Consider the following 24,989-nt stretch of genomic DNA (forward strand, 5'->3'; position numbering starts at 1 on the left):
GAAAAAGGGAAGAAGTGTCCAAGCAATGCAACTTTGGAGAAAAGTCTGGAAAACAAATGAATAAGAGCTGCTAAAATTTGAAATAAAATTACTCAAGTAAAATTAAGATACTTTTTTTTTTTTAATTCTCATTTTTCCTGCCTCCTTTTTACCATGAATGTCTGTATTTTTATCAATTTAAATGCTTTTTTTTCTCTGTATCTTTAACACAAATCACCGATTTGTAACGTTTGTGATTGTGAACGCACGTTTTCTCTGATTTTACTCGACCTTGTGGGGGGAAAGTCTTCAGAAAATCTGTCCGCTCGTCCCCGCGGAGGACGCGCCGTGACAACGGCATCTCGCTGAATTACCCTGGTACCTTCACTGGCTCCTTACGCCGGGTTTCCATGGCAACCCAGGTTGAAGAGTTGATTGAGAACGGGCAGAGGAGAAGCAGATGATGTCTTTCTTCACTGAGTCACTCACCTCAAATTAGAAAAAGCTGAATGAGATGGGAAACGTTCTGAGATGTTTATGAATGCGACTCGGATTGATGAGACTTTGATTGGATGTTTGTTATGCAGCAAACCGTCCTGCTGCAGCTTCTCCCCACTCCCACGTCCCTGCGCAGGAAACAGGAGTGGGGACCGATCTGCCTGAAAATACTTAGAGTAAAGCCGATAACGCAGAAATAGTCTGGATGTTTATTCTGTCTTTAACTGGGTTGGAGCTGAGCGTCTCTGTGATTAAAGGATTTGGTTCAAAGCTTTGAATAAAAGGAAACAGTTTCATAAGAAACCAAATTAAACTGAAAAGATGTTTCTGGGTTGTCAAAAGCGGCTAAAGATGAAGTTTGTTCATGTTTAGCCTGAATGTAAAGATTCTCTCATCTCTGCTGCTGCACAGAGACTCAGTGATGCTCATGATCATGGATCTTAAAGATCTTAGTGTCTTTGCAAAGATTTACTAGGGACGTTTTAGGTTGAAAATAGGAGAACATTCCCACCAAAAAGTCTGGATTATTCTTTAAAATTTAGAGAAAAAAAATTGGAAATTTTCGAGTTTGAAAAGTTAGATTTATGTTAAAACCAAACTGAAATTTTGAAATGAATCCCAGATATATTCTAGAGAAAGCAAGAACATTTCAGAGTTTGAAAAGTTAAATATTTTTAAGAAAAAAAACTCAGAACTTTTTAGATTACTCTCAGAAATTTTCTACAAAAGAAACATAAAAACACGTAAATTTTGGAGTTTGAAAAGTCAAGAATCGTTAAGAAAAAAATAAAACATGATAATTTCTGAGTTTTAAGAGTCGAGTTTTGAAAATCAGAATTTTCTTTACATTTCTGTGATCTAAATATTTTTTTTTTCTGGAAATTTCTTACTTTTCAAACTCAGAAATTTACTTAAATAATATTACGAGCGCTCCAGTACAAAACAGCATCTTGTGAAATGATATTACAAATATTTGAATACTTAATCGGTGAACCCATAAACATCAGATTTCAGTCTTTACAACCCAACAGGAAGTTCTTGGGATAACATTAATTGTTGCGTTTGAGCAATAAATACGTTCAAATGAAATTAAAGCTGATTTTTCTGAACCTCTTGGTTCCAAGAAACTAGAAGAACTCTGCATCACTTTCGCTCTGCTTCTTTCTGAAATCTGGTTTTTAAAAGACGTTGCCAACAGCAGTATCAAAGTAAAAGCCGAGTTAGTTTGAATAAAGATGCATTAATGTTTCTTTTTTTTCTTCTTTTTTTTTTTTTTTTGAAGCACTTTCTGTAAAAGCTTCTCAAACGTTTCATCAAAATCTGAATCACAAGTGACTGAAGGAGTGTTTTTCTAATCTCACATTGTTCTCACACCGACCCTGAAGGCATCCAGGAGCTCTGCTGCTTTTCTTCAGGTGTGTGTGTGTGTGTGTGTGTGTGTGTGTGTGTGTGTGTGTGTGTGTGTGTGTGTGTGTGTGTGTGTGTGTGTGTGTGTGTGCGTGTGGAAATTGAATACCCTGCTTTTGCTATTTACATTTAGATTCCTGATATTTCAGGACTCCTGACCTTTTTTCAATGCAAACCGTTGCCATGGCAACCCGCCGAGCTGAACGGTGCGGCTGCACTGACCACCGTCACGAGTGAAAAACGCTTTAAACATACATATTAAAACAGTTGCCATATCTGGCGTTGCAGGAGACTAAAGAAAGAAAATGATTTTAAACATTTCTGTGTCTTTTCCTCCTCTGGGCTGCAAACTGCAGGTTGTTGTTTATATTCAATAAAGATGGAAATTAACAGATAAAATGATTCTTTATGTTATTGTTTTAAGCTGATGCAGCAAAGACGTTGTTCCACTTAGAACTTGGATTAAAGTGAACATTAAAGCAAAACTTAGGTCTTTATTTCAGTTGAACATTTTAACAACTTTGTTTGGTAAAACTGCTTTTTTACTTTTTATTGTTTAATTTAAGTTTAAAACAAAGTTTATGTGGTAAAATTTGTGAAGCTTGATAATTTACGACTGGAGGGAAAACCTTGAAATGTTTCCACCTCCTGCCCTTTATTTAAAGATTATTTGTTGTTTTTAATGTTTGTATTTGAATATTTTGTCAGCTGATAAGTTTGTAAAAGAATTTAAATTAAAGATGAAAACCAACCTGGGAATGTTTTATCTCTAATAATTATGAAAGAATTTAAACACTTAAATCAGAAAAGCAGAATGTAGCGAACATAAGTTTCCCTTTTGTATCAGACAAGTGATGATAAAAGAATAAAATCAAGTTGATTTCAGAGTGTTTATGAACAAGAATTACTTTTTTTAACAGTTTTTCTGCTCAGGTTGCAGAGGATGGATCTGGTCTCTGATTACATTCTGATCCGGTTCATCATGACCTCCAAAAGACCAAATGTTCAGACGTTTCCCTTCTGGAGATAATAATGTGGTTCCAGGCAGAAAACGTTGCTTTTTAAATTCAAATGACAAAATAAATCTGTATAAAAAAGGTAACAAACGTGAAGTTGAGTCGTCTTGTGTTCTCCTTTCGCTGCGTCTTTGCCAAACGAGGTCGGCTCTTATTAAGGGATAAAGACGGTTAACTCCGTCCAGAGTCAGGATGGATAAATTATCATCGCAGACACGTTTTTCTCATCCAACAAATTACCGACTTATATGGAGGGGAAGGTTCTAATGAGAGACCAGCATGGAGGCGACGACACGTTCAGTTTACAGCAGCTGCATCCAGAAGCCTAAATGTCCATCGGTTAACAGTCGGCGCATGTTTCCGAGTTATTTGGTCACTTTGTCCCTCAGATATCAGGACAAATATTCAAAAAGCATTTATTTGTTCTCAGATGTTGTTGCCTTTAGTTTATTTACTGAAGAATATGACCTGATAGGCTGACCGGCAACAAAATGTCAGGTTGATTTTTTTAATAATGGACTCAGTAATATAAAACCAGAAAACACAGATATTGACAAAAGCAGAAATAAAGTGAAAAACTGCTAAGAAAACAGATTTTCTGGATCCTGAAGTGGCACAGAAAGAACTACAGCAGCTACAGCTGCTGTTTCTATCATAACCTTCAACCTGTGGAGTTATTAGGATTTTATTTTATTCCCCCAGGAGGCTGAATGTGGAGCAAAATGACATTTATAAAAGATAAAAGTTCAGTTCTAAAGGTTTCAGACAGAGTTGAGGGACATTTACCTTCTTTTTGTAATTTAAGAGTCAGATTTTAGTTTTACAGAATTTTGATTCATGTTGAATTATGAAGAGTAAATTTCCGCCAACAAAAAAAGAAAAAGAAATTAGATTAATTTGTGAAATTTTCAAGAAAAAAACAATAAAATTTCTGATTTTCCAAAGGTGAAAATTTTTAACATGTCTTTGTCATGACAACTTGATATTAACCAAGAAATCATTACTGATATAAATTTGTTATAAAAGTATTACTGATTGCACTTTAAAAATTAGGTAACTTTATGTTATTAAAGGTAAAGTTTAAACAGTGATGATTTATTGGTTAATGTCAAGTTGTCATAGACATTTTGAATAATGTCAACTTTGTATTAAAAGTGTCATGATTTACTGAATGAATCTTTATGACAACAGTCATAAATATTCATGAAGGCTTATTCATGTTTATGACAGTGTTATGACATGTTTATGACAGTGTTATGACATGTTTATGACAATGTTATGACATGTTTATGACAGTGTTGTCATGTTTATGACAGTGTTATGTCATGTTTATGACAGTGTTATGACATGTTAATGACAGTGTTATGACATGTTAATGACAGTGTTATGTCATGTTAATGACAGTGTTATGTCATGTTAATGACAGTGTTATGTCATGTTAATGACAGTGTTATGACATGTTAATGACAGTGTTATGTCATGTTAATGACAGTGTTATGTCATGTTAATGACAGTGTTATGTCATGTTAATGACAGTGTTATGACATGTTTATGACAGTGTTATGTCATGTTCATGACAGTGTTATGACATGTTTATGACAGTGTTATGTTCATGACAGTGTTATGACATGTTAATGACAGTGTTATGTCATGTTAATGACAGTGTTATGTCATGTTAATGACAGTGTTATGTCATGTTAATGACAGTGTTATGTCATGTTAATGACAGTGTTATGTCATGTTTATGACAGTGTTATGTCATGTTTATGACAGTGTTATGTCATGTTTATGACAGTGTTATGTCATGTTTATGACAGTGTTATGTCATGTTTATGACAGTGTTATGTCATGTTTATGACAGTGTTATGACATGTTTATGACAGTGTTATGTCATGTTTATGACAGTGTCATGTCATGTTTATGACAGTGTTATGTCATGTTTATGACAGTGTTATGTCATGTTTTTGACAGTGTCATGTCATGTTTATGACAGTGTTATGTCAGTCTTATTCACCCCCTTCAAATAAAGTGTTACCACAAACTTATTTCTTCCTTTAAAGTCCATTTCAGACTATTTTTAATAAAATGTTACACAGAAAACTCTCGTAACATTCCTTTAAATCAACACCAAAAATCTATTTGTTCTCTTTCAAAAAGCATCTTCTTTAAAAGCTGAGAATGACCTTTAATTGCTTCCTTTGGAGCGATAATGTGATCATGTTCTCAACCATTAAAGATTGTTTCTCCAAGCAGCTCTCAGAAATAAGTACCAGGACTTTACACTGCTGCAGATTGTTGACCTTTCATTTATCTGTGAGCTGGAGTTACATAATGACCCAAATGACACCATGAACTTTCTCCTATTCGTTATTAACATCTTTACCGCTTCGTATGATGATATAACACCGTCCTGACTCAGAGTTTATTCTCTTTTACATTTACCTTAATTTGGGATTATAGTACTTTTTTTTTTCCACTGCAAAGATCTTCAAAAACAAGAAGTGTGAGCTCAACTCTGAGTTTATGTTATTAATAATGTTAAAAAGTTTACATACAGGCTCAAACTTTACTTTTCCAAAACCCTCTAACAGGATTCTCTCTGCTTCTCTTCCAGGGTTCAGACATTTTCCCAATTCAAGCATTTTCAAGCATTTTCAAGGTAAGTTTTCCAGCACCTCTTCGATACACAAATGAACAAAAACAGTTTCAACTTACCATTATATTATATAATTTATTGCTGGGATTAATAATGTCTTGTAATGCTACAACAAAACAATATTTAACAAAAAACAAACAAACAATTTCAGTTTAATGTTCCAAATACAAAATCAATAAATCATTTGGGAATCAGGAATAATGAATATTAATTACATTGAATCAATCCAAACAAATCTTGTTAAATGTTTAAACAGTATGCAAAAAAGTTACAAAAGATTATTTAAAAATTCTCTGTCTTCTAAATCATAAAATCTTACCAAGTATTTTGGTCCAGTTTCTGGTGCAAATGTCTTTGTAGACCTGAAACAAAACAAAACTAACTTATAGGAGTTTGTTTGAAGTGAATAATTTATAAAAGTACACGTTCCACTGGCAGGTTATTTCACTTATAGAAGACATTTTTCACTTTTTGTAAGTGTAATAACTGAGTAAACTAGACCTTTTTCATAAATATTCAGTAATTATTGACTTAAACTCTTAAATCCTGCTGAAAAGTTACTTGTAGGTTAGTTTTGTGTTATAGTGGCTTTTAGCACATAGAAATAATTTTAGACAGGAAGAAAAACTGTGTGTGTTTTTTTATGTTCCTGGCTTCAGTTGTAAACAATGTTTTCCACATTCCGACTTTTAATCAAACGTTTGATTGCACTTTATTACAAACCATTGCAGTTTGAATATTAACCACTTTGCACAGAAATCAAGCTCCCTAATTGAAATTCAGCCGTACGAACCCTGCTCTTTAAACACATGTCTGCATAACTCGCCGTGTTTTTTGCCACTCTGTGATTCACGTGCAAATTTCTTTGAGGCGGGAATCAAAGCGACAACGGCACAGAATAACCCCTGAAAAATAAAAGAAATTGGCCTCTATTAAACCTAATTACGGCGCTGAAGCAGCGCCGACGTCTGCCTGTGCCATTTGCAGCTTTTATCTCCCTTATCAGATGCCATTAACTTCGCAGAAGCTGCACGTAAAGCCGGACATGTTTGGAGTTTGTTTGTGAGCTGAAAGTCAGTCAGTTCTGCCGACTGTTTGTGTTTGACGTTACTCAGATGTGTTGATTATCATTTTGTTCCCGTCGTTTTAAGCAGCACCAGCCCTCAGTTGGTCCTGTCACATTTCTGACACCCAAAAAAAAGTAACGGCATCATCCAACCAATCACAAGTCGGGTTAGTCACCTAAACGTGGATCAATTTTCCCTGAAAAGTCTCCAGTAATTATAATTTTAGCTCATTTTGGATCATTTTCTTTCCCTGTTCGCGTTGCTGCGGTGAATAATTTGGGGTGATTACATGAAATGTAAGGCAGCAGCAGAGATGGTGGGATGGGTTTGAAAGTAGAGCCAGAACAAAAGAACACACCCGTCCATTTACCCTTCAACCTTCCACCTCAATTACTTTTTTAAGTGCTTTTCATGCAAAATGTCTGAGGCCAGCGGTTTTAAGTGCTTTCTCCTCTGACCACAGGAATATTTAAATCAGGTAAATTCAGACTTTCAAAGTGGAAACGTTTCTTCATCCGGATGCTTCTGAACCAACTCAACCCATTTTAAAAATACTGAGCCGAAACACTTTGGCCACTTCTGAATGGCTGACATATGGAGAGGATGTTGATGAAACACTTTGGGGTCGTAAACTGTTCATACTGTTTTGTTTCGGTCGGGTTTAATTAGAACAACTTAACGCTAAAAAAATTAATTTTGGTGAAAAAAAAAAAAACTGATTTCAGCATCAAAACAAAGCAAATCCAGATAACAGCTCAGTTTTATGTTTATGGACAGAAAGAAGCTTAAACTGTTGATGTTGGAAATCCTAAACCTCGTTTACATGAAACTGATTTTCAGTTTATCTGCAACGTTTTTCTTGCGTGAAACTTTTCGGGGCCAATCTACACTGTAAAACATCTGAAGGAGGTTCAACTGGAAGATGAAAATCCACCTGCTGCCTTGAAATGTAATTTAAGTCGACAAGTTCATGAAGTTGGTTTAACAAGAAGAAGAAGTTATATAAACACTGATTTATAGGTTTTAACTTCATGCTCTAATTTAAACCAAATAATAATTTCACAGTTTGCAAGAAAAAAACTTCCTCACCTAGTTAAAAAACTCACATTTCTGTATGGTTTTCAATCATAATATCAACTTAAAATAACAACTTATTTTGAAATTGTTGTTCAAACTGCATGAACAAAATTTCACTAAACCCAGAAACATTTAGTGTGAACAGGACATTAAATTAAACATTTGCCTTAATAACACAAGAGTCATATCAAAGTAACGCATTTCCATCTCAGGATACAAAAACACGCCGCTAAGCATTCTGGGAAATAGTTCCCACTCCTGTTTTTTTCTTCTTTCGGTTTTTTAAGTGCTAACAAACAAACTCTATTGTGTTCAATCCTCATGGAGCTTAAATGGTTAAAGAAAATTTATCTTTTGGAACATTTTCACTAAATTTATCCTCCAGCAACAAAATGACTTCAAATCAGCAGCAGGAGCCTTAAAAATACAAAATGAAGGAAAATGAGTTGCTTTTGTAAGATGATCCAGGTGCAGGTGGTGAAGAGTCCAGTTCTTCTGGCTGCTAAAAGGTAAATATAGACATTTATTCACCCTCCTGTAGCCGACAGGTTGTGGCATCTCGTCAAGGGACGTGGCTTCAAAAGTCTCTGAGGTTAAAAACACAAAGTAAACAACTTTTTTTAAATTTTTTTCATCAACTGAACAAGATGTGAACGTTTTCGGTTTTATTCAAGGTGGAACCGAAAACATCCCAAATGTTTTTCTGCCTGAATGTCAGGAGAAAAAAACAAACATCTGCAGTGCAGAAATGAATAATTAGAGATTCGTTAAACAGCTGCAGGAGCAATGATGGATAATAAAAGAGTTTAAAACATGTCCTCCCTGTTACTGGTAGAGCTGATAATGAGGAAGACGTCAGTGATTAATCTGAACATTTTTATGTGTTAATATTACGTAATTCAGATTCATTTAACTTCTGTTTTGGCCTAAAAGTCTCAAAAGATAAAAAGAAAGCAAAAGGTGAAAGTTTTTCACATCAATAAAAGTTCAGGATTTACGGCAGTCGATCAGCTGGAGGAGGACAAACGCCTCGTCGCTCTGGTTCAAGTTTCTAGATTAACGTTCAGATCAAAATGGCTTCCTTCTTCAATAACACATGTTTGGTTTAAGATTATAAAACATTAAGCATGTTTTTAATGTTCATGCAGTGGCAGGTTTAGATGTTAGCGATACGGGCAGCTGCCCAGGGCGGCATCAGAGAGGGGTAAAGCATCCAATAACTAAAAAATAAAATAAAAACTGTACTCTCATAGAAGTAGCACTACTTCAACATGTTTTGTACTCGCGTGAAAGTAAAAAGTATTTAATCTGATTAAATGTTTTAATGATTGGCAGCACCACAATAAACCATAAATAAGGTTAAAGGTGAAGTTGTTTTGTGTTGCCACACTTGGATTTTCTGTTTCGAAGTGCGTCTTTACTTTTTATTTTGTATTTTTAACAGAAATACAGTCAAAACTGTGTCTGTGTTTTGAATTTAATAATAAATGAATTATAAAAATGGCTGTTTAATGAAGCCAGTTCATTATTTCATGTTTTCTTTTTAGAGTTTAAACAGTGAGTGTAGTTTAACGTGAGAGAAGTTTTCCAGCATAATGTTTCTCTGGTGATTTAAAGCTCCTGCAGTAAAACCTCAATCTGTTAAAGTCATAAAACATTCGCTGTCTGTGTATTTATCTGATAAAACATCAGGAGGTGCAGCAGCGACTGGAGCCTGTAAATGAATCTCTGAGCTGATCGTTCAGTGGATCAGCGCAGCAGATTAAGGACAGCAGCTCCAGAGATGCTGCAGATCTGCAGCCTGTGAGCTGCTGGTTCAGAATCGGTTCAGGTTAAGATGCTGCATCGTCGCCTCGTCGTTTATAAACCAGCTGGAGGAAATGAGTTTCCTGCTCAGCGGGAGGCTGAATAACGTCAGGATGAAACAACGCAGAACCTGAGTTCTGACTAAAACTAAAACTGATTGATGGAAATATTCATCATGATGTCTGGAAAATATGGTGGACGTCTGGTTAGTTTAGAGACGTCTGGTTATTTTAGAGACGTCTGGTTAGTTTAGAGACGTCTGGTTAGTTTAGAGACGTCTGGTTATTTTAGAGACGTCTGGTTAGTTTAGAGACGTCTGGTTAGTTTAGAGACGTCTGGTTATTTTAGAGACGTCTGGTTATTTTAGAGACGTCTGGTTAGTTTAGAGACGTCTGGTTATCTGATAGAAAACGGAAAAATATTTCAGTTACTGGAATCGATCGTCTTTTCTGTTGTATAAATATTAAAAATGACCTATTTATAAATTAGTTCATCCATCCATCCATCCATCCATCCATGTGTTCCTCCATCCATCCATCCATCCATCCATCTGTTCATCCAGGAAATTTTGTTTTTTATAAATTTTGCTGTTTTCTCCTGAAGTTTCTCTCATGAATGATGCTAGAAATATGTCAGCAGTGAAACATAAACCATCTCATATTCTGACAGCTGCAACATTCACTTAACTTATATTTATCATAAATAATGATTATTTGTATCAATTAGATAAAGGTAATAACTGCTAGAGCCAAAACCGTTCAATCAAGAACAGAAGCAGAGAGAAACTCAGACAGTTAAAAGGTTTTTAAAAATATTTCACATGATTCAGCAGAATCAAAAGTCAAACACCTGAACTTTGTTTATGAGACCAAAACCCAAAATTTTATCATTATAATTGGATTAAACTGTAAACAAGTCATAACATGAATACAAATTAGTTTTTTCCCCAATTGAACTAAAAAAGCTCGATATTTACTTAAAAGACGTCGTAGCAAACAGTTTGTGGCGAATCCTTCCTGCCTGATTTCTGGATGAATTTCTGCTCCTCATCCTCACTCAGCTCTGCCAAACCAGATAACCGACAAACTCCTGAGTCACAAAACTGATAACGAGTCCAAGGTAATTACTCAGAAATGTAATTATTGATGCTTTGTCTCGGCACTAATTACGTTTCAGCCTTGTTAGAATACTAATGATGCTGCGGCTACATACACATAATGGCTGTCTATCAATCAGGAACACCTGCATGTCCCAAATCTAAAGGTTTAATTACGTCCCTGAGTAACAACCCGTCTTAATATCTGCAGAGGAAGATGCTTTCATTTTAAACAAATGGAACAATCTGAGTTTCCAGGTAACAGATGTTCAAAAGCATCATTTTTTTCCTGCAGCGTGTCGACCTGAATGTGTGTCTGAGGTCGAAATGACCAGACTCAATCTGCGTTGGTCAGTTTGTTTTTGCGGTTTGAATAAAGTCTTCATCAGCGAGACGCTGACGTCCTGCAAAGCCGAGTTTAGCTGCAGAAAAAACCAAACAGGAAGGAGCAGATCCACTCAGACGGCATCAAACTGCTGGAGCAACTCAGACGCAGGACGTAGAAAAGCCTGTAAAAGTCGATCTAAATGCTTTTCCCGCTGTTTTCTGAAACACTCCGGACTCGGCAGCTTTATCCTCCTGCACAAGAAAAAATTTAATCAGTTCCAACCTTTAAGTGGCAACTTCTAGTTGGTTATGTTGGTTGTTTAAAGTCTAAAAATAAAACCTCTTGAGTTTTTCTTACTATATATTTTTTCTTGCTTTTATGTATGAAATTGTGTGAATGTTCGTATTTAGTTTGTTACAGATTAAAATGATCATTTTGCTCATTTACAACAACATTGTATGTTCATTAATATGACTGTCCCATTAAATAAAATGAATCCTTATTCATATGTTCATTTTTTTAACTACATTTGTTGTAAATAAATAGAAAAACGTTAGATTATTCGTTAGAGTCAATTATTCTAACGATTAATCAATTAATCGGATGATAAAAGTATTTTTTATATTAGAAATACGTTAAAAGATACAAATAAAAACTAATTTAATTTATTTCTTAATAAGAAAATTAACATTTTATTGCCTAAAATGCAAAAACACAGCATTAGTTGTGCTACTTGCAGAGTTTTGTCTAAAACGGTTTGATTTTAAAACAAGCTACAATCAAAAACAAATAAAAAAAGTCAGTTTTAATAGTCGGTAAATGGTAATTTTGCATTAAACATTAACAAAACTCTTCATCTTGAACATTTCACTCATAAAATGATTTTATTTTCATAGTTTCCTTTGGCTTTATTGCTTCAGAATCAGCAGTAGCTATTTCCTCTGAATGTTTTGGTTATTTCCGAATCCATTCACTGGTCTAAACAGGATGTTGTTTCTCTAACTTTGTCAGCCACTTGTTCAGAGAAGCGACGCTTCAGTTTGTGTTGCTCGTTTCCTGAAATCATAGATCAGCAGCCATGATTTCTGACCCGACCTGTCAGGAAGAAGCCGGCGAGGTTTCGCTGGCTGCAATCAGGAGACGCTCAGAAACCAAGTGCTGCTTTCAGCTGTGAAAGGTCAACCGTGTTTCTGTTATTAGGAAATGAAAACATCATCCAGGAATGTTTCCTCGTGTCTCTGCAGCTCCAGTGAACTGAAATCATTTAGCAAAATTGCTTCTCCTGCGGGCTGCACAGTGGTGCAGTTGGTAGAGCTGTTGCCTTGCAGCAAGAAGGTTCTGGGTTCGATTCCCGGCCTGGGGTCTTTCTGCATGGAGTTTGCATGTTCTCCCTGTGCATGGTGGGTTTTCTCCGGTTTCCTCCCACAGTCCAAAAACATGACTGTTAGATTAATTGGTCTGTCTAAATTGCCCCTGAGTGTGTGTGTGGATGGATGGATGGATAGATGCTTCTCCTGCTTCCACTCAAAATCGTTTCTTTTTTTTCATCTGGGGATTTTTATTTTTAATTTTTCTGCATTGTGTGTAAACCTTCATAAACCACAGAGGGTATTAGAAGAAGCAGGAGGATTAAATCATTAACTTTATTTATTTCACAAAGATTAACGGCTTTCATGAACTTTAATCTCCTTAAAATCTAAATTAAAATCCGTCAGAGTGTTTTATTATTCAGAACGTATTTCACTGCTAAGCCTCTTGAGCTGGAAAAAATATTTATATAGTTTATAAATTAACTTCCTTTATTCATCCCAAACAAGTAAATTTAGAAATATTTGCTAACACAACAAGATCACCAAGAGAGGAGATGGAAAATTATCAATTCATTATTTAATCTAAAGTTAATTGATCTTGTAAATATTGATAAGTGGTTATTTTCTTACAAAACTTGGGTTTTTTTATTGCTAAATGTTTTATAATATTCTGAATTGTGATTATCTTGTATTAAATACTGACTGAATAAACAGAAAACTTTGGTTTTCTCACATAATTAGACACTTTTATAAAATATAATACAGGATTCTCGTAGGTTGTTCAGTTGAAAAATAAAGATTCATACAGACGTTTTGTGGTAGAAGGAATGTTAACGCATTAACTCCCAATATCAGCCGTGTTTATTGCCATCATGTTGGGAATATCTGCTTCCTTGAAAAGGTTTTCTTTCTATGTGACAAATATTTTAATCCCAAATTCCTGTGACACCGTGTTGAAATGGCAACAATCTGAGGTTGATGTTCAGGCGTCAACAATGAATTCAAGGTTTTATTCTTTCTTTGCAGGTTTGCCATGGAAACAGATTCAAAAAGGCATAAAAACAGAAATAGCCTTGGTTCGGCTTTTTAGTTTTCAGAAATCATCGTCTGTGTATTGGATCCTGTGACGAGGAAAACGCTTGAGCTTCAACCAAGTCAAAAGTTCCTTAGTATTTATAATAATAAGCAAATATTTTTCTATATTCTAGCGTAAAAAACACAATTTTGCAATTGTAGAGTGTCCACTAAATAAGAAAAATAAATTAAAATCACACCTGAATAAGGTCGTTCACACGATAAGTCATTAAAAATCTTGGCAGCAACGAATGTAAACAGTAACATGAGATATTCATCCTCCTGCCACTTCCTGTCGTCTTCTTCTGCGTTTCCAGCAGTGGTAACATTCTGCTGTTGGCCGTGTGACTCGTGTGATGCAAAAAAAAGTGTTTTTGTTGCAGTTTTGCAATAATACGAATATTTTGATACGTCCAAAAAGCGTAAAAACCTTTTACCAAAAAACTTTAGTTTCCATTAAATCAGATTTATTTTCAAACTCTGCATTTAATGGACCAACACAGACCAGACTCAGTAATTCAAATTCAATTTCACTTAAAACTACTTCAAGGTAAATTAAATGTTATTGTAACTCCTATTAATTCAAAGTCTACAGAGAGAACGGCCGTGCAGAAGAGGACCAGCTGCTCCAGCCGAACGTCTCGTCTTCCTCTTTGCTTTTTTACATTCCAAATAATTATAATAAAAAACCAAAAGCCAGACACTCTTGTGTTTTAAAAGATACATGCAGGAGGAACTGAGACACCTGAGACAAAAGAAAACACAACAATGCTGTTTTGTTCCAGCTTAAAAGACGTTCATCCCAACATGATGGCGAGAAATCGGGATAAAGAAACCAGCAGATGTTTTGAGTTTGTAAAGTGGTTTGTTCTCTGTTTGGAAAGAAAGCAGCAGCAAAAAGCCTGAGCAGCTTCTGTTTGCTTTCATGCATTTATTCTCTTCTCCCGTCTTTCATGATCTGAGTTGTTTCTGAGCAGCAACACGAGTGTCTTGCAGAGTGGAGGGAGCTGCTGCAGGCCTGACCAGTCAGAAAATCACATCACAGATGGATCTTCAGGTGGAAGTCATGAACAAAATGACCTGCTGGCTGCTGACCAGTCAGTCTAAACGTCAGAGTTCATCTGATCAATGTAGGTCCAGCAGTAACACAGAAATATGAGTGCAGAGGCTTGTTTTGTCTCCATGGTGATACCTTCACCTGAGCAGGAAGATATGATTGATTAAGGCAGCAGCTTATCGGATTCAGGCATCTAGACGCGCTGAAGACTCAAAATTAGAGCAAGAATTTAAATGAGTTGAATGTATTACGGTTGTTGTCGCCAGACGTTGTCTGAGTGTTTTAGAAACCTTCTGTTCCCACTCCTCCTCTTACTCGTGGTGTTCCTCAGGGCTTTGTCCTCGGGCTGCTTCTTTTATTATTCATCATCTCCATCTTGGTTCCATCTTTTGCCATTTCAACATTCAGTTCCACTGCTATGAAAACGACATCCTGCTCTAAATACGTCTGCAAATTAAAGAAGTGGACAATTTAAACACAATGGTGTGTTTTTTTATTTTTTATTTAGATGGGTATTTTTGAACGGCACCTAGCTAACCAGATCAGTGCACAAACTAGCTGCCGTGGAGTTATGTTATAATCTCCAGCTATTTGGAAATAAATGTATCTAATATTTATATTTAACAAATAAAATATACTAAATACATAGATCTGGGAACTTTGTAGCTAACAACCCTGTTGGTAGATACCATAACCAAACGTCATGGCAGTTGCTATAGAGTTGCTATGACAACAATAACTTGGAGCTAGCTCTCGCCTCATTCTTATTAACTTATAATTACGTTACAACTTTTACTCAATTACAGTATTTTAATTCTACAAAGACAGGTCAGATAAACTCGAGACATTTTTCTGAACTCGCAAAGAAGAAAAACCATCCAGTTTATTATTTGTTCCCTTGTGTAAAATGAGGAGCAGAGAAACAGGCACATATTTTGGGAGCTAAATATATTAGGGAACATCTGGTGATTCACAGAGATCTGATTTAGGCAGAAAATAAATGAGATGCCCAGGAGACGAAAAACAAGCTGACATGTCATCAGTGTGCGTCATTGTTCAGCGTCTGAACATGTAAAAAAACAAGTTTTAAATAAAAAATAATAAAGATATGTTAAGTTAGAGTCAGACAGTTGTTGTTTAGGAAAGCAGTCGGTATATTTTATTCCAATTTTTTTACTCAGAGCTAAGAAAATTGCACAGATTTCATGAAGTAAATGTTTTTTTCATATTAAATTTTTTTATTTTAACTTAGAAATTTACCTACATTTGACTAGAGTTATTTCAATTTTTAATAATAATAATAAAAAGAAGCTCTTCAAGGCTTTAATTTCCATTTTTGGAAACTTATTTGGTAGATTTTAAAATTAAAACCTGTTGGCATGACTTCCTCTAAAAGCCTCATTTCCTCTGCAGCTTTTTAAGGTGGTTTAATTCTGTGTTGCATAAACACTGACATTTTCTGAACACAAAGGGTTAGCATGATCCGGCAGGTTGTCGGTAAAAGCCTTGATCGCCTCGTCTTTCAGGAAACTTGCTGCTTTTTCACTGCAGTCTGACAGGTTTCTAATTGCTCCTCCAGTCTGTGTCCCTGGAGAACATTCAACAGATTTCTTTAGTGTTTTTAATCCACACACACTCATAACCCGGCTCTCTGTAGAGCAGATCTCCAATACGAACATGAGATCTGATGGAGTTCATCTGCTTTGAGCTGCTGTCACAACAGCAGCAGTCAGGAGACGACAGCTGAGGGGGAATAAAGCCCCAAAATGATCAATATTTCATATTTTATTCTTGTAAAGGAGCTCAGTAAAAGGAGAAACCTGTGATCCTGTTGCTACCTTTCAGGTAACTCAGTTTGACAAGAGTCGGTTTTTACTGCTGATCTCCAGACAGAGTGCAGAAATTATAGTTGTTGGGATTTTCAGTATATAGAATAAAGTAAAGAAAATGAATTTGTGTTGATCTCAGTTCTTGATTCTTCCTCCAACAAAGCATATGTGAGGTCAGACACTAATGTGGGACAAGAAGACCTGGCTAGGTAATTGTTCCTGCCCAAATTCATCTCTAATGTGTCAAGTTGTGGAAACCAGGCACAAACGCTGAATGTGTGAATAGTTCACAGTGTTTTGGAAGAGGAAGTGTTTCCCTACAAAGAAGGAAGTAGTTATAATTAGCTCTTTATACCTGAATTAGGCTGTTTTTGTGATGCTATAAATAAAGGGAAATGTTATTCTGTTGTTACATTGACCACTCTGCTGAGGGTAACAGACCCTTGAAATTGAACAAGCTGCTAACCAATTAGCATTAGCTGCTAAGAATCTGGTAGCAGCTGGAATAGAAAGCTGCACCTGTAGTTGAACAGCCGTATTTATGAATAAATATGGCTGTTCTCTTTGTTGCTTTGAAATCTATCCGATATGCATCCGAAATAATTCCACAGATCGGATTTTTTGGGTGGTGAAAAAGTTGGATATGGGTCGGATTTATCTGCTGTAAAACATAACCTTTGTTGAGACGCTTCACTGCAAAAACACAAAGTCTTTTTTTATCAAGTTTCTAGTGCAAATATCTTGATACACTTGAAATAAGACGAACTAAGTTACATATAACCTTTCAGCAAGATGTAGAAACTTATTTTAAGTGAAATATTCATTAATATTGATGAAAAAGTTCTAGTTTTATTGGCAGATTATTTCACTTATAAAATGGAAAAAATGTCTCATTATAAATGAAACAATCTGCAAATGGAACAAGAACCTTTTCATTAATATTAAGGAATTACTGACTTAAAACAAGCTCCTATATTGCTGAAACGTTACTTGTAAGTTAGTTTTGTCTTATTTCAAGTGTGTTAAGTTATAAATTAGACCAAAATTAAATGGTAAGACTTTGTGTTTTGGCAGTGATCATACATAAATGCATGTTAGTGTCAATTTTTGCTAATATTAAATTAATAATTCAGTAATTTTCAGAGAACATAACCCAAGTTTATTCCTCCTGTTAGAACAGCTTATATAGTAAGTATAATAAGTGATATAGTAAGTAAAAGCTGTGCTGGGTTCTGCACATCACTAATTGAAAATAAGAAAAGCTGCTATAATAATCATTCAGCAGCTGAATGATTATTATTTATTCATTTGTAAACCAAATGACATTAAATACCAGTTTTAATCTCTTCAGTCCTGAAAAGTTTCAAACATTGCAACAAATTCATTTCAGTGATAAAACCTTGAGTAATGCGTCAGCCTAAACTTTGCTCCTCCTACACCTCCCACTTTATCTGTGAGGGTGGGATGGGCTGAGGGTGTGTGTGTGTGTGTGTGTGTGTGTGTGTGTGTGTGTGTGTGTGTGTGTGTGTGTGTGTGTGTGTGTGTGTGCGTGTGTGTGTGCGTGTGTGTGTGTGTGTGGTACATAAGCAGAGGGAGAGAAAGTGAGACCAGGATAAGACCACAGTGGCTGAGAAGTGATGATCGGTCACACAGCAAGCCGCTGCGCTCTGACGCTCTGGATCCGGCTGATTATTTTTCACCGTTTCTCCTCCACTTTTCTTCCTCACGTCGTTTCACTGAAACCAGAACAACAGGATTGTTATTGCTGCTTGAGGAGGAGCTGAAAGATGAAAATGGGAAAAAGAAGCAGCTGAGACTTCAGGACTTGCTGTAACAAAGAGAAGAAGTGAAGATGAACTCCACGGCTCAGCAAGGCTTGATCCCAGGCTACCTGAACCGAAGCCTCTGCTTGGGAACTCTGCCGGAGAAAGACGTTTCCGGAGAGGAGAAGGATTCCTCTGCCGGCTGCTACGAGCAGCTGCTGATTTCCACCGAGGTCTTCCTCACGTTGGGCATCATCAGCCTGCTGGAGAACATCCTGGTGGTCGCCGCCATCATCAAGAACAAGAACCTCCACTCCCCGATGTACTTCTTCATCTGCAGCCTGGCGGTCGCCGACATGCTGGTCAGCGTCTCCAACGCATCGGAGACCATCGTCATAGCGCTGATCAACGGCGGCGGCCTCACCATCCCTGTCACGCTCATCAAAAGCATGGACAACGTGTTTGACTCCATGATCTGCAGCTCTCTGCTCGCCTCCATCTGCAGCTTGCTCGCCATCGCCGTCGACCGCTACATCACCATCTTCTACGCCCTGCGGTACCACAACATCGTCACCATCCAGCGGGCGTTGCTGGTCATTGCCGGCATCTGGACGTGCTGCACCGTCTCCGGCATCCTCTTCATCATCTACTCGGAGAGCACCACGGTGCTCATCTGCCTCATCACCATGTTCTTCACCATGCTGGTCCTCATGGCGTCGCTCTACGTTCACATGTTCCTGCTGGCGCGCCTGCACATGAAGCGCATCGCCGCCCTGCCGGGCAACGCGCCCATCCAGCAGCGCGCCAACATGAAGGGCGCCATCACCCTCACCATCCTGCTGGGGGTGTTTGTGGTGTGCTGGGCGCCCTTCTTTCTGCACCTCATCCTGATGATCACCTGCCCCAGGAACCCCTACTGCACCTGCTTCATGTCCCACTTCAACATGTACCTCATCCTCATCATGTGCAACTCCGTCATCGACCCCATCATCTACGCCTTCCGCAGCCAGGAGATGAGGAAGACCTTTAAGGAAATCTTCTGCTGCTCTCAGGCTCTCTGGTGTATTAACTTTCTGTGAGACGCTCCAGGTATTTCATCTGTAATCAGTGTGCAGAGCTGCAGGTCTGCAGGAAGAGTGGGGTTGATTAGACGGTTGGCTAACACACAGGATTTGTCTGCATTCAGCAATGTTGTGACTAAATGTCAGTTTTGCAGCTGCACAGATTGAAAATACTTCAGTATATGATATATTTCAAGCACATTAGACAGCTAAGAATGAGATAAGACACTAACTTTGCTACAACTGAGATTACTTTATGTCTCCATTGGTTTCTTGAACATGGAAGCATTGAGGTACGACTTTATAGCATCAGGATAATAACGTTACTCTTAACTGTAATCATAACATCGTAGGGCAAAAAGGCAAATCATGACTTATAAGGTGATTATACCTTATAAGACAACTACAGTGGGCTGCACAGTGGCGCAGTTGGTAGAGCTGTTGCCTTGCAGCAAGAAGGTTCTGAGTTCGATTCCCAGTCTTTCTGCATGGAGTCTCCATGTTCTCCCTGTGCATGGTGGGTTTTCTCCAGGTACTCCGGTTTCCTCCCACAGTCCAAAAACATGACCTTCAGGTTAATTGGCCTCTCCAAATTGTCCCTAGGTGTGAGTGTGTGTGTGCATGGTTGTGTGTCTCTGTGTTGCCCTGCGACAGACTGGCGACCCGTCCAGGGTGACCCCGCCTCTCGCCCGGTACGCCAGCCGGAGAGGCACCAGCAACCCTCCCGACCCCACTGAGGGACAAGGGTGTAAAGAAAATGGATGGATGGATGGAAGACAACCACAGTGTTGCATTATAAAGCGATTATTACATTATAATAATAACTTACCCTTATAAGATAATCCTGCAATCACAAGTTTGCCTTGTGATTGCAGTTTTTCTCTTTAAATTAAGTTTTTCTCTTTAAATTAATCACACCACTGATTTCTGAGGCAACCAGAACATGTTTATGATGTAATCAAGGATAAAAATAATGCCTTAAAAGGTAATTATACCATTGTTTACTGAGGCAACCATGACAATGCCATAAAAGGAGGCCTATTGCTTCATAAAGTTATCATAGCATTACTGTATATAGCCGTCAAAGACCTTATGTTCATTACTGCACATGTCAATCATGAGGCTAAAGAAAGAAGGATTGTAATTCTGTTTACCAAATGAGTGAATCTGTCTGTCTTGCTGCTTTCCAGATGTTTCTGAATGAATTTAAACTCTACAACATTGTTCATGAAGTTCATCTTAGAGCTAAACCAACATGGAAGCTAATTCTGAAGCGCTAAAGCTAAAAACAACAAAATACTGCAGATTTACACAACACTATATTTAGCTTTTCATCACCGAGTCAACCAATCACGGATTGTCACATGGCACATTGTAAGCCAATAGCGTCCCTTCATTGTCAACCAATCACGTCCTGTCCAGTACTTGGGTTTTTTTGTTGTTGTTTTTTTCATTATTGGTCAGCTTTATTCAACTGAAAGTTTACAAAACAGCAAAGTAAATTAGTGCTTTAAAACTTAATTCAGTTAAAAGAAGCTGGGTGCGCTAAATGTTTGCAAGTTTAGCAAAGGCGCTAAACGAAACATTAGCTCTGCTTTTGATAGCAGAGCTAATTATGATGTGATTGTGCTAATTGCAATGTGCTAATTAGCATATTAGCAGGTTAGCGGAAGTGTACCCACTGCTTTCATTTCCATTTTTATTTCACAGCACAAATTTCAAGGACAATATTTTGGTCTCTTTCCAGCACAAATCAGCTAAACTTTATTGTAAAACTATTTTTCTTTCATAGCAGATTTTCAGTACCAAATAAGAATTGTTTAATTCAAATCCTCAGGCTAAAATGTAATGTCATTAAAAGTTGTCAAAGAAAATTCAACATTGCACAAAACTGAGATAAAAAAAAATAATCTGAAGTATTTGATGGCACCATTCACAGGTTCAAACAGGGTAGAAAAAATCTGCACTTTCCCACTGCAGTGAATGCATCAGAATGTCTCAGGCGCAGCCGTTTCTGACAAAATGTGCACATTTTGCTTTATTTCGCAAAGATTTGAATCCACTCTCTTTGAAGCACCGTGACAAATACTGTGACTAAAAGTTAAAGCTCTTAAATCTGCTTGTTTTTCATCTGCGCTCTTGTAAGTTTGTGTAGGTATTTGTGTAAATTTGCACATTTGAGTTATTCACACTGGCACTTTAAGCATGTGGTTATAAGTAAGTCTATTTTTCAATGTCTGTGAGTGAAAGGGCAGAGTATAATTAATGTAGGTTTTCTCTGTGTGTGTGACCTGCTGCTTTTTTAGATCTTTGCCTTAATGGTGTTGCACTGTGATATAAACAGAAGCCGTATTCTGTATGAAAGTGTCTCAGTATAAAAAGATTATGTGCAGTTTTGATGTTTTAAGTGTTGCCTTTTTAACGTACACCTCTGTAAAACTTGAATTGCATTCGAACGCCCACAAAACGCACAACAGAGCCGATGTAAACAGGGTGTCTTGTGATCAGCTCCGCCTGACATGTGATTCATGCAACTGAAAAACATGTTTTTGTATTTTTTTCCCCATCAGTGCGTACTGTGAATCACTGCTGCTGTGACTTGAATAAATCATAATGCAACCTGAGCCACAGATCTGCCTGTAACTTTACTCTGGTTTTGCACAAAGCTGAGATTAAAATCAACGTTTCCTTCAGTTTGGGAGGAAATCCGACCTTCAGATTCTCAAACCATTAAATTATGGCTTCCAGAAATCCCTCCAGGTGATAAATAATCACTTCTTCTTCTTCAGGAGGATTTCATATATCGCAGCTATTCAATCTGATAAAACCAATTAATTTAGCTCTCAGTAAAGCTACTTGTTTGTCTTTACGGCCTTGAATGGCACCTGAAAAACCTTCAGTGATGCTTTTAAAGCAGTGGCAGGAGCAAGAAATGTAATTCTTTCCAATGTGAAGAACATTTCAAATCAGTTTTGGTTGATAGGAAGTGAAAACTGCAACATTTTTCTTAGTAGATCAAGAAAGAGTGATGGCAAAAAATTACCCAGAACTGGAAAAGGTCAATAGAATAATGTCTGGGAAACTGACTTTGTTATATTTCTTTTTCAGTAATAACATAGATGCTAACTAACTAGCGAGGGAATTTTTGCAGTACATAATACAGATGTCTGCACACAACTCAAACTTATGCCTGACAGAAAAGACGTGTGAGGGGAAAAAAACAAAAATGTAATACCTGTGATTATCACATTTAAGGCCAAATTACATTTTTTCACCTGGACTTAAGGCAATTTAAGGCCTTAATTTTAGATACTTGAATTTAAGGCTTTTGTAAGGTGCTGTTGCAGGAGAGGCTGCAAACGACAGCTTTACCTCCTCTTCCTCATCCCTGTGGCCCTAGTGCCACCTGCAGAAAAACACCGCCTGGTCAGAAACAACCAATCAGAGCCAGGATGTCTGTCACCGCTCCAGCTGCCAGCATAGCCTAGCATAGATGCTAGGTCTTATTAGCAAATAGACTAATGACTACAGAGAAACAGTTTAAGTCTGACACAATCACATTTAGCAGCGAGTATGTGTGGATGATTGGCAGCGCTAAGACCCGCCTCCTGGCTCTGATTGGTTGCTTTTGGCATTCTTCAGATGGCAGTAACAGCTCAGGGAAGAGGTGGAGGATGTCGATCTTTTCACAGATTATCCGTCATAGTGACAGTTTTAACACACATTATTTTATTGTGACTGTTTTGACTGCAACTATAAAGTTTATTTTGTGTGAGGTTCATCTGAATTATTTATTTTTATGTTGAAAACCTTTCATTAGAAAAGTGTTACATTTATCAAAATATTTTTATGTTCTGTAAATTCCTCCTTCATTTTGATTTTGAGTTTAAATCCCCACCGTAATCTACGATATGAGGGATTTGGAGCAGGGGAGCTTTTATCCATGTTAATATATTTTAATTAGCTGGATGAGTAGTCTGCAAGCTTTTACTTGTGAGAGGTGTTTTCTCTTTTCTTTATTAGCTAAGCTGTTTGCATTTGAGGGTCTCTGCTGGGGCTCCGAGGAGAAAACTAATCCATCAGGAAGAACCTGGAACATTAGCTGGAAGTAAATACAAAACTTTGCCATTTAGACTGAAAGAAATTCCTTGGAGGTCAGAAGCATAAAAGCTCCTCAAGGGGGATAAACAAAACCCTACGCCTCCACTGCAGCGGGTTTTACAGTGAGGATGAAGATTTTAACGTTTGTTTTGATCAGGTAACAGATAAACATCTTTATTCTTTTTATCTCTTACAAAATTTACTCACTTGTTTGATTTATCATGAACAGAAAGAATTTGTTTTCAAGGTTAAAACATGATGAATAAAGATTTCTTCAGAGCTCAAATCTGAAAACTTTGGTTTAAATTTGAACCAATAGATGAAAATTAGTTTAAAGTTGATTTCATTCTTTACTACATTTGGACAGCAATGTTCACTCTGCTGAAATGTTCAAGTAATATGCACAATTTAAACTACAAAGTACCTTTAAAGGTTTTTATAAATCTAGGACTAAATTATGACATCTGCACTTTTACTCCCACTTAAAATAGATAAAATAAAAAATAGATGCATTCAAAAATATTTGTGCCATGTAACTGTTGGAGAGGAAAAAATCCACCTGGAGTTCCAGTTTTCACAAATACAAAATAATATGTGATAAAATAATAATAAATATTCTGTAAGTAATAAGAAAAAAGACATTTTTTTTCAATAGGTGTGCAAATTTATTTTCCACAATCTGTTTTCACCAATTAAGATCAGTAAAAATAGTGAAATGTTGTAATAAAAAGGTGTGTAAACCTTAAGGGTGTTCAAATTGAGGACCGGGGGCCATTTGTGGCCACTGGATGGATTTTGTTTGGCCCCGTCCCGACCACAATTCTATAATAAATTTTAAAAATTTAGGACAGAACTACAAAACTAACAACTTTTAAATTAAAATCTTCTGACAAAAATGTCACAAAACTTTACAAATGATCGTCTTTTCTAAGCTTTGTGGTTGTCATGGTTACTAGGACCGCACATACTTGTGGACTTGTACTGTAAAGTCCACCTGGGTGCATCCGAATCTGCTTTTAATCGTTGTATTAAATCTTGACTAAATACAGAATGTGTTTTCAAATGAAGAGTGACAAATATCCTGTTTATATTTTCAGTTTATTTTCTCAAAATAATTAGTAAACTGGCTGCTTGTCATGCTAGTTTATTGTTGAGTAGGTGAAAAAGCAACATTTTTTTGGTGCTTTTAGGTTTTAAAAATGATAATTTTGAATCTTGTTCATCGATATGGCGTCAGGATTTTAAAATTAGCTAAAAATGACACTTTTGTTGACATCAATAATTGTAGTTTTACAATAAAATAAACAATAAAATAAAACGGAATATTTTTAAACAAATCAGTGGAATATACTATCAGTGGTGGGAGTTACTGTACTTAAGTACAGTTTTCGTGTATCTGTACTTTACTTAAGTAGATTTAATAATGGGGACTTTCTACTTTTACTCCACTACATTTTACAGTAAGTATCTGTACTTTCTACTTCACTACATTTCTACAAAACTGTCGCGTTACTCGTTACATCCAAGTCGCGTTGCTCTTTTCTTCCGTTAAAATGTGAAGTTCAGGGACTTTAAGGTGGCGCCGTAAAATCCGAGCAATAACGTGACTTAGTGTCTGTTGTCACCCATCGGCTCCACCTTTACTCGCACTCGGAGCTCCAGACATGCGCAGTGGTTTTCTCTGAGCGGGAGGAGATGTTTGTCTATAATATAATAGCTGCATAAATCATAATATATGGCGACATGTAAAATCAGCAGCGCTTCCCTTTCACAGACGGGGGGACTTCGTCCAACTTTTAGCGTCACTTGGAAGGAAAGCTTAAAGAAAGGTAAGATCTGTGCTAGCAAAGCTAGCTGTACTGAG

The 24,989-nt window shown here is 36.9% G+C and overlaps 1 protein-coding gene across 1 annotated transcript; it reads left to right on the forward strand.

Annotated features, from left to right (window-relative positions):
- Positions 1 to 17,407: 17,407 nt before the first annotated feature.
- On the forward strand, positions 17,408 to 21,648 carry mc4r (melanocortin 4 receptor). Its single transcript, XM_008396409.3, has one exon. The coding sequence runs from the start codon at positions 18,053 to 18,055 to the stop codon at positions 19,040 to 19,042; it is 990 nt and encodes a 329-aa protein (XP_008394631.2). The 5' UTR covers positions 17,408 to 18,052; the 3' UTR covers positions 19,043 to 21,648.
- The last annotated feature ends 3,341 nt before the right edge of the window (positions 21,649 to 24,989 follow it).

Source organism: Poecilia reticulata, chromosome 20 (assembly GCF_904066995.2).
Source record: "Poecilia reticulata chromosome 20, P_reticulata-male-v2, whole genome shotgun sequence".
In the NCBI taxonomy this organism is placed as follows: Eukaryota; Metazoa; Chordata; class Actinopteri; order Cyprinodontiformes; family Poeciliidae; genus Poecilia; species Poecilia reticulata.

Excerpts from the sequence above, each read along its gene's own strand:
- mc4r (XM_008396409.3), top strand. The coding sequence starts at position 18,053 with ATGAACTCCACGGCTCAGCAAGGCTTGATCCCAGGCTACCTGAACCGA.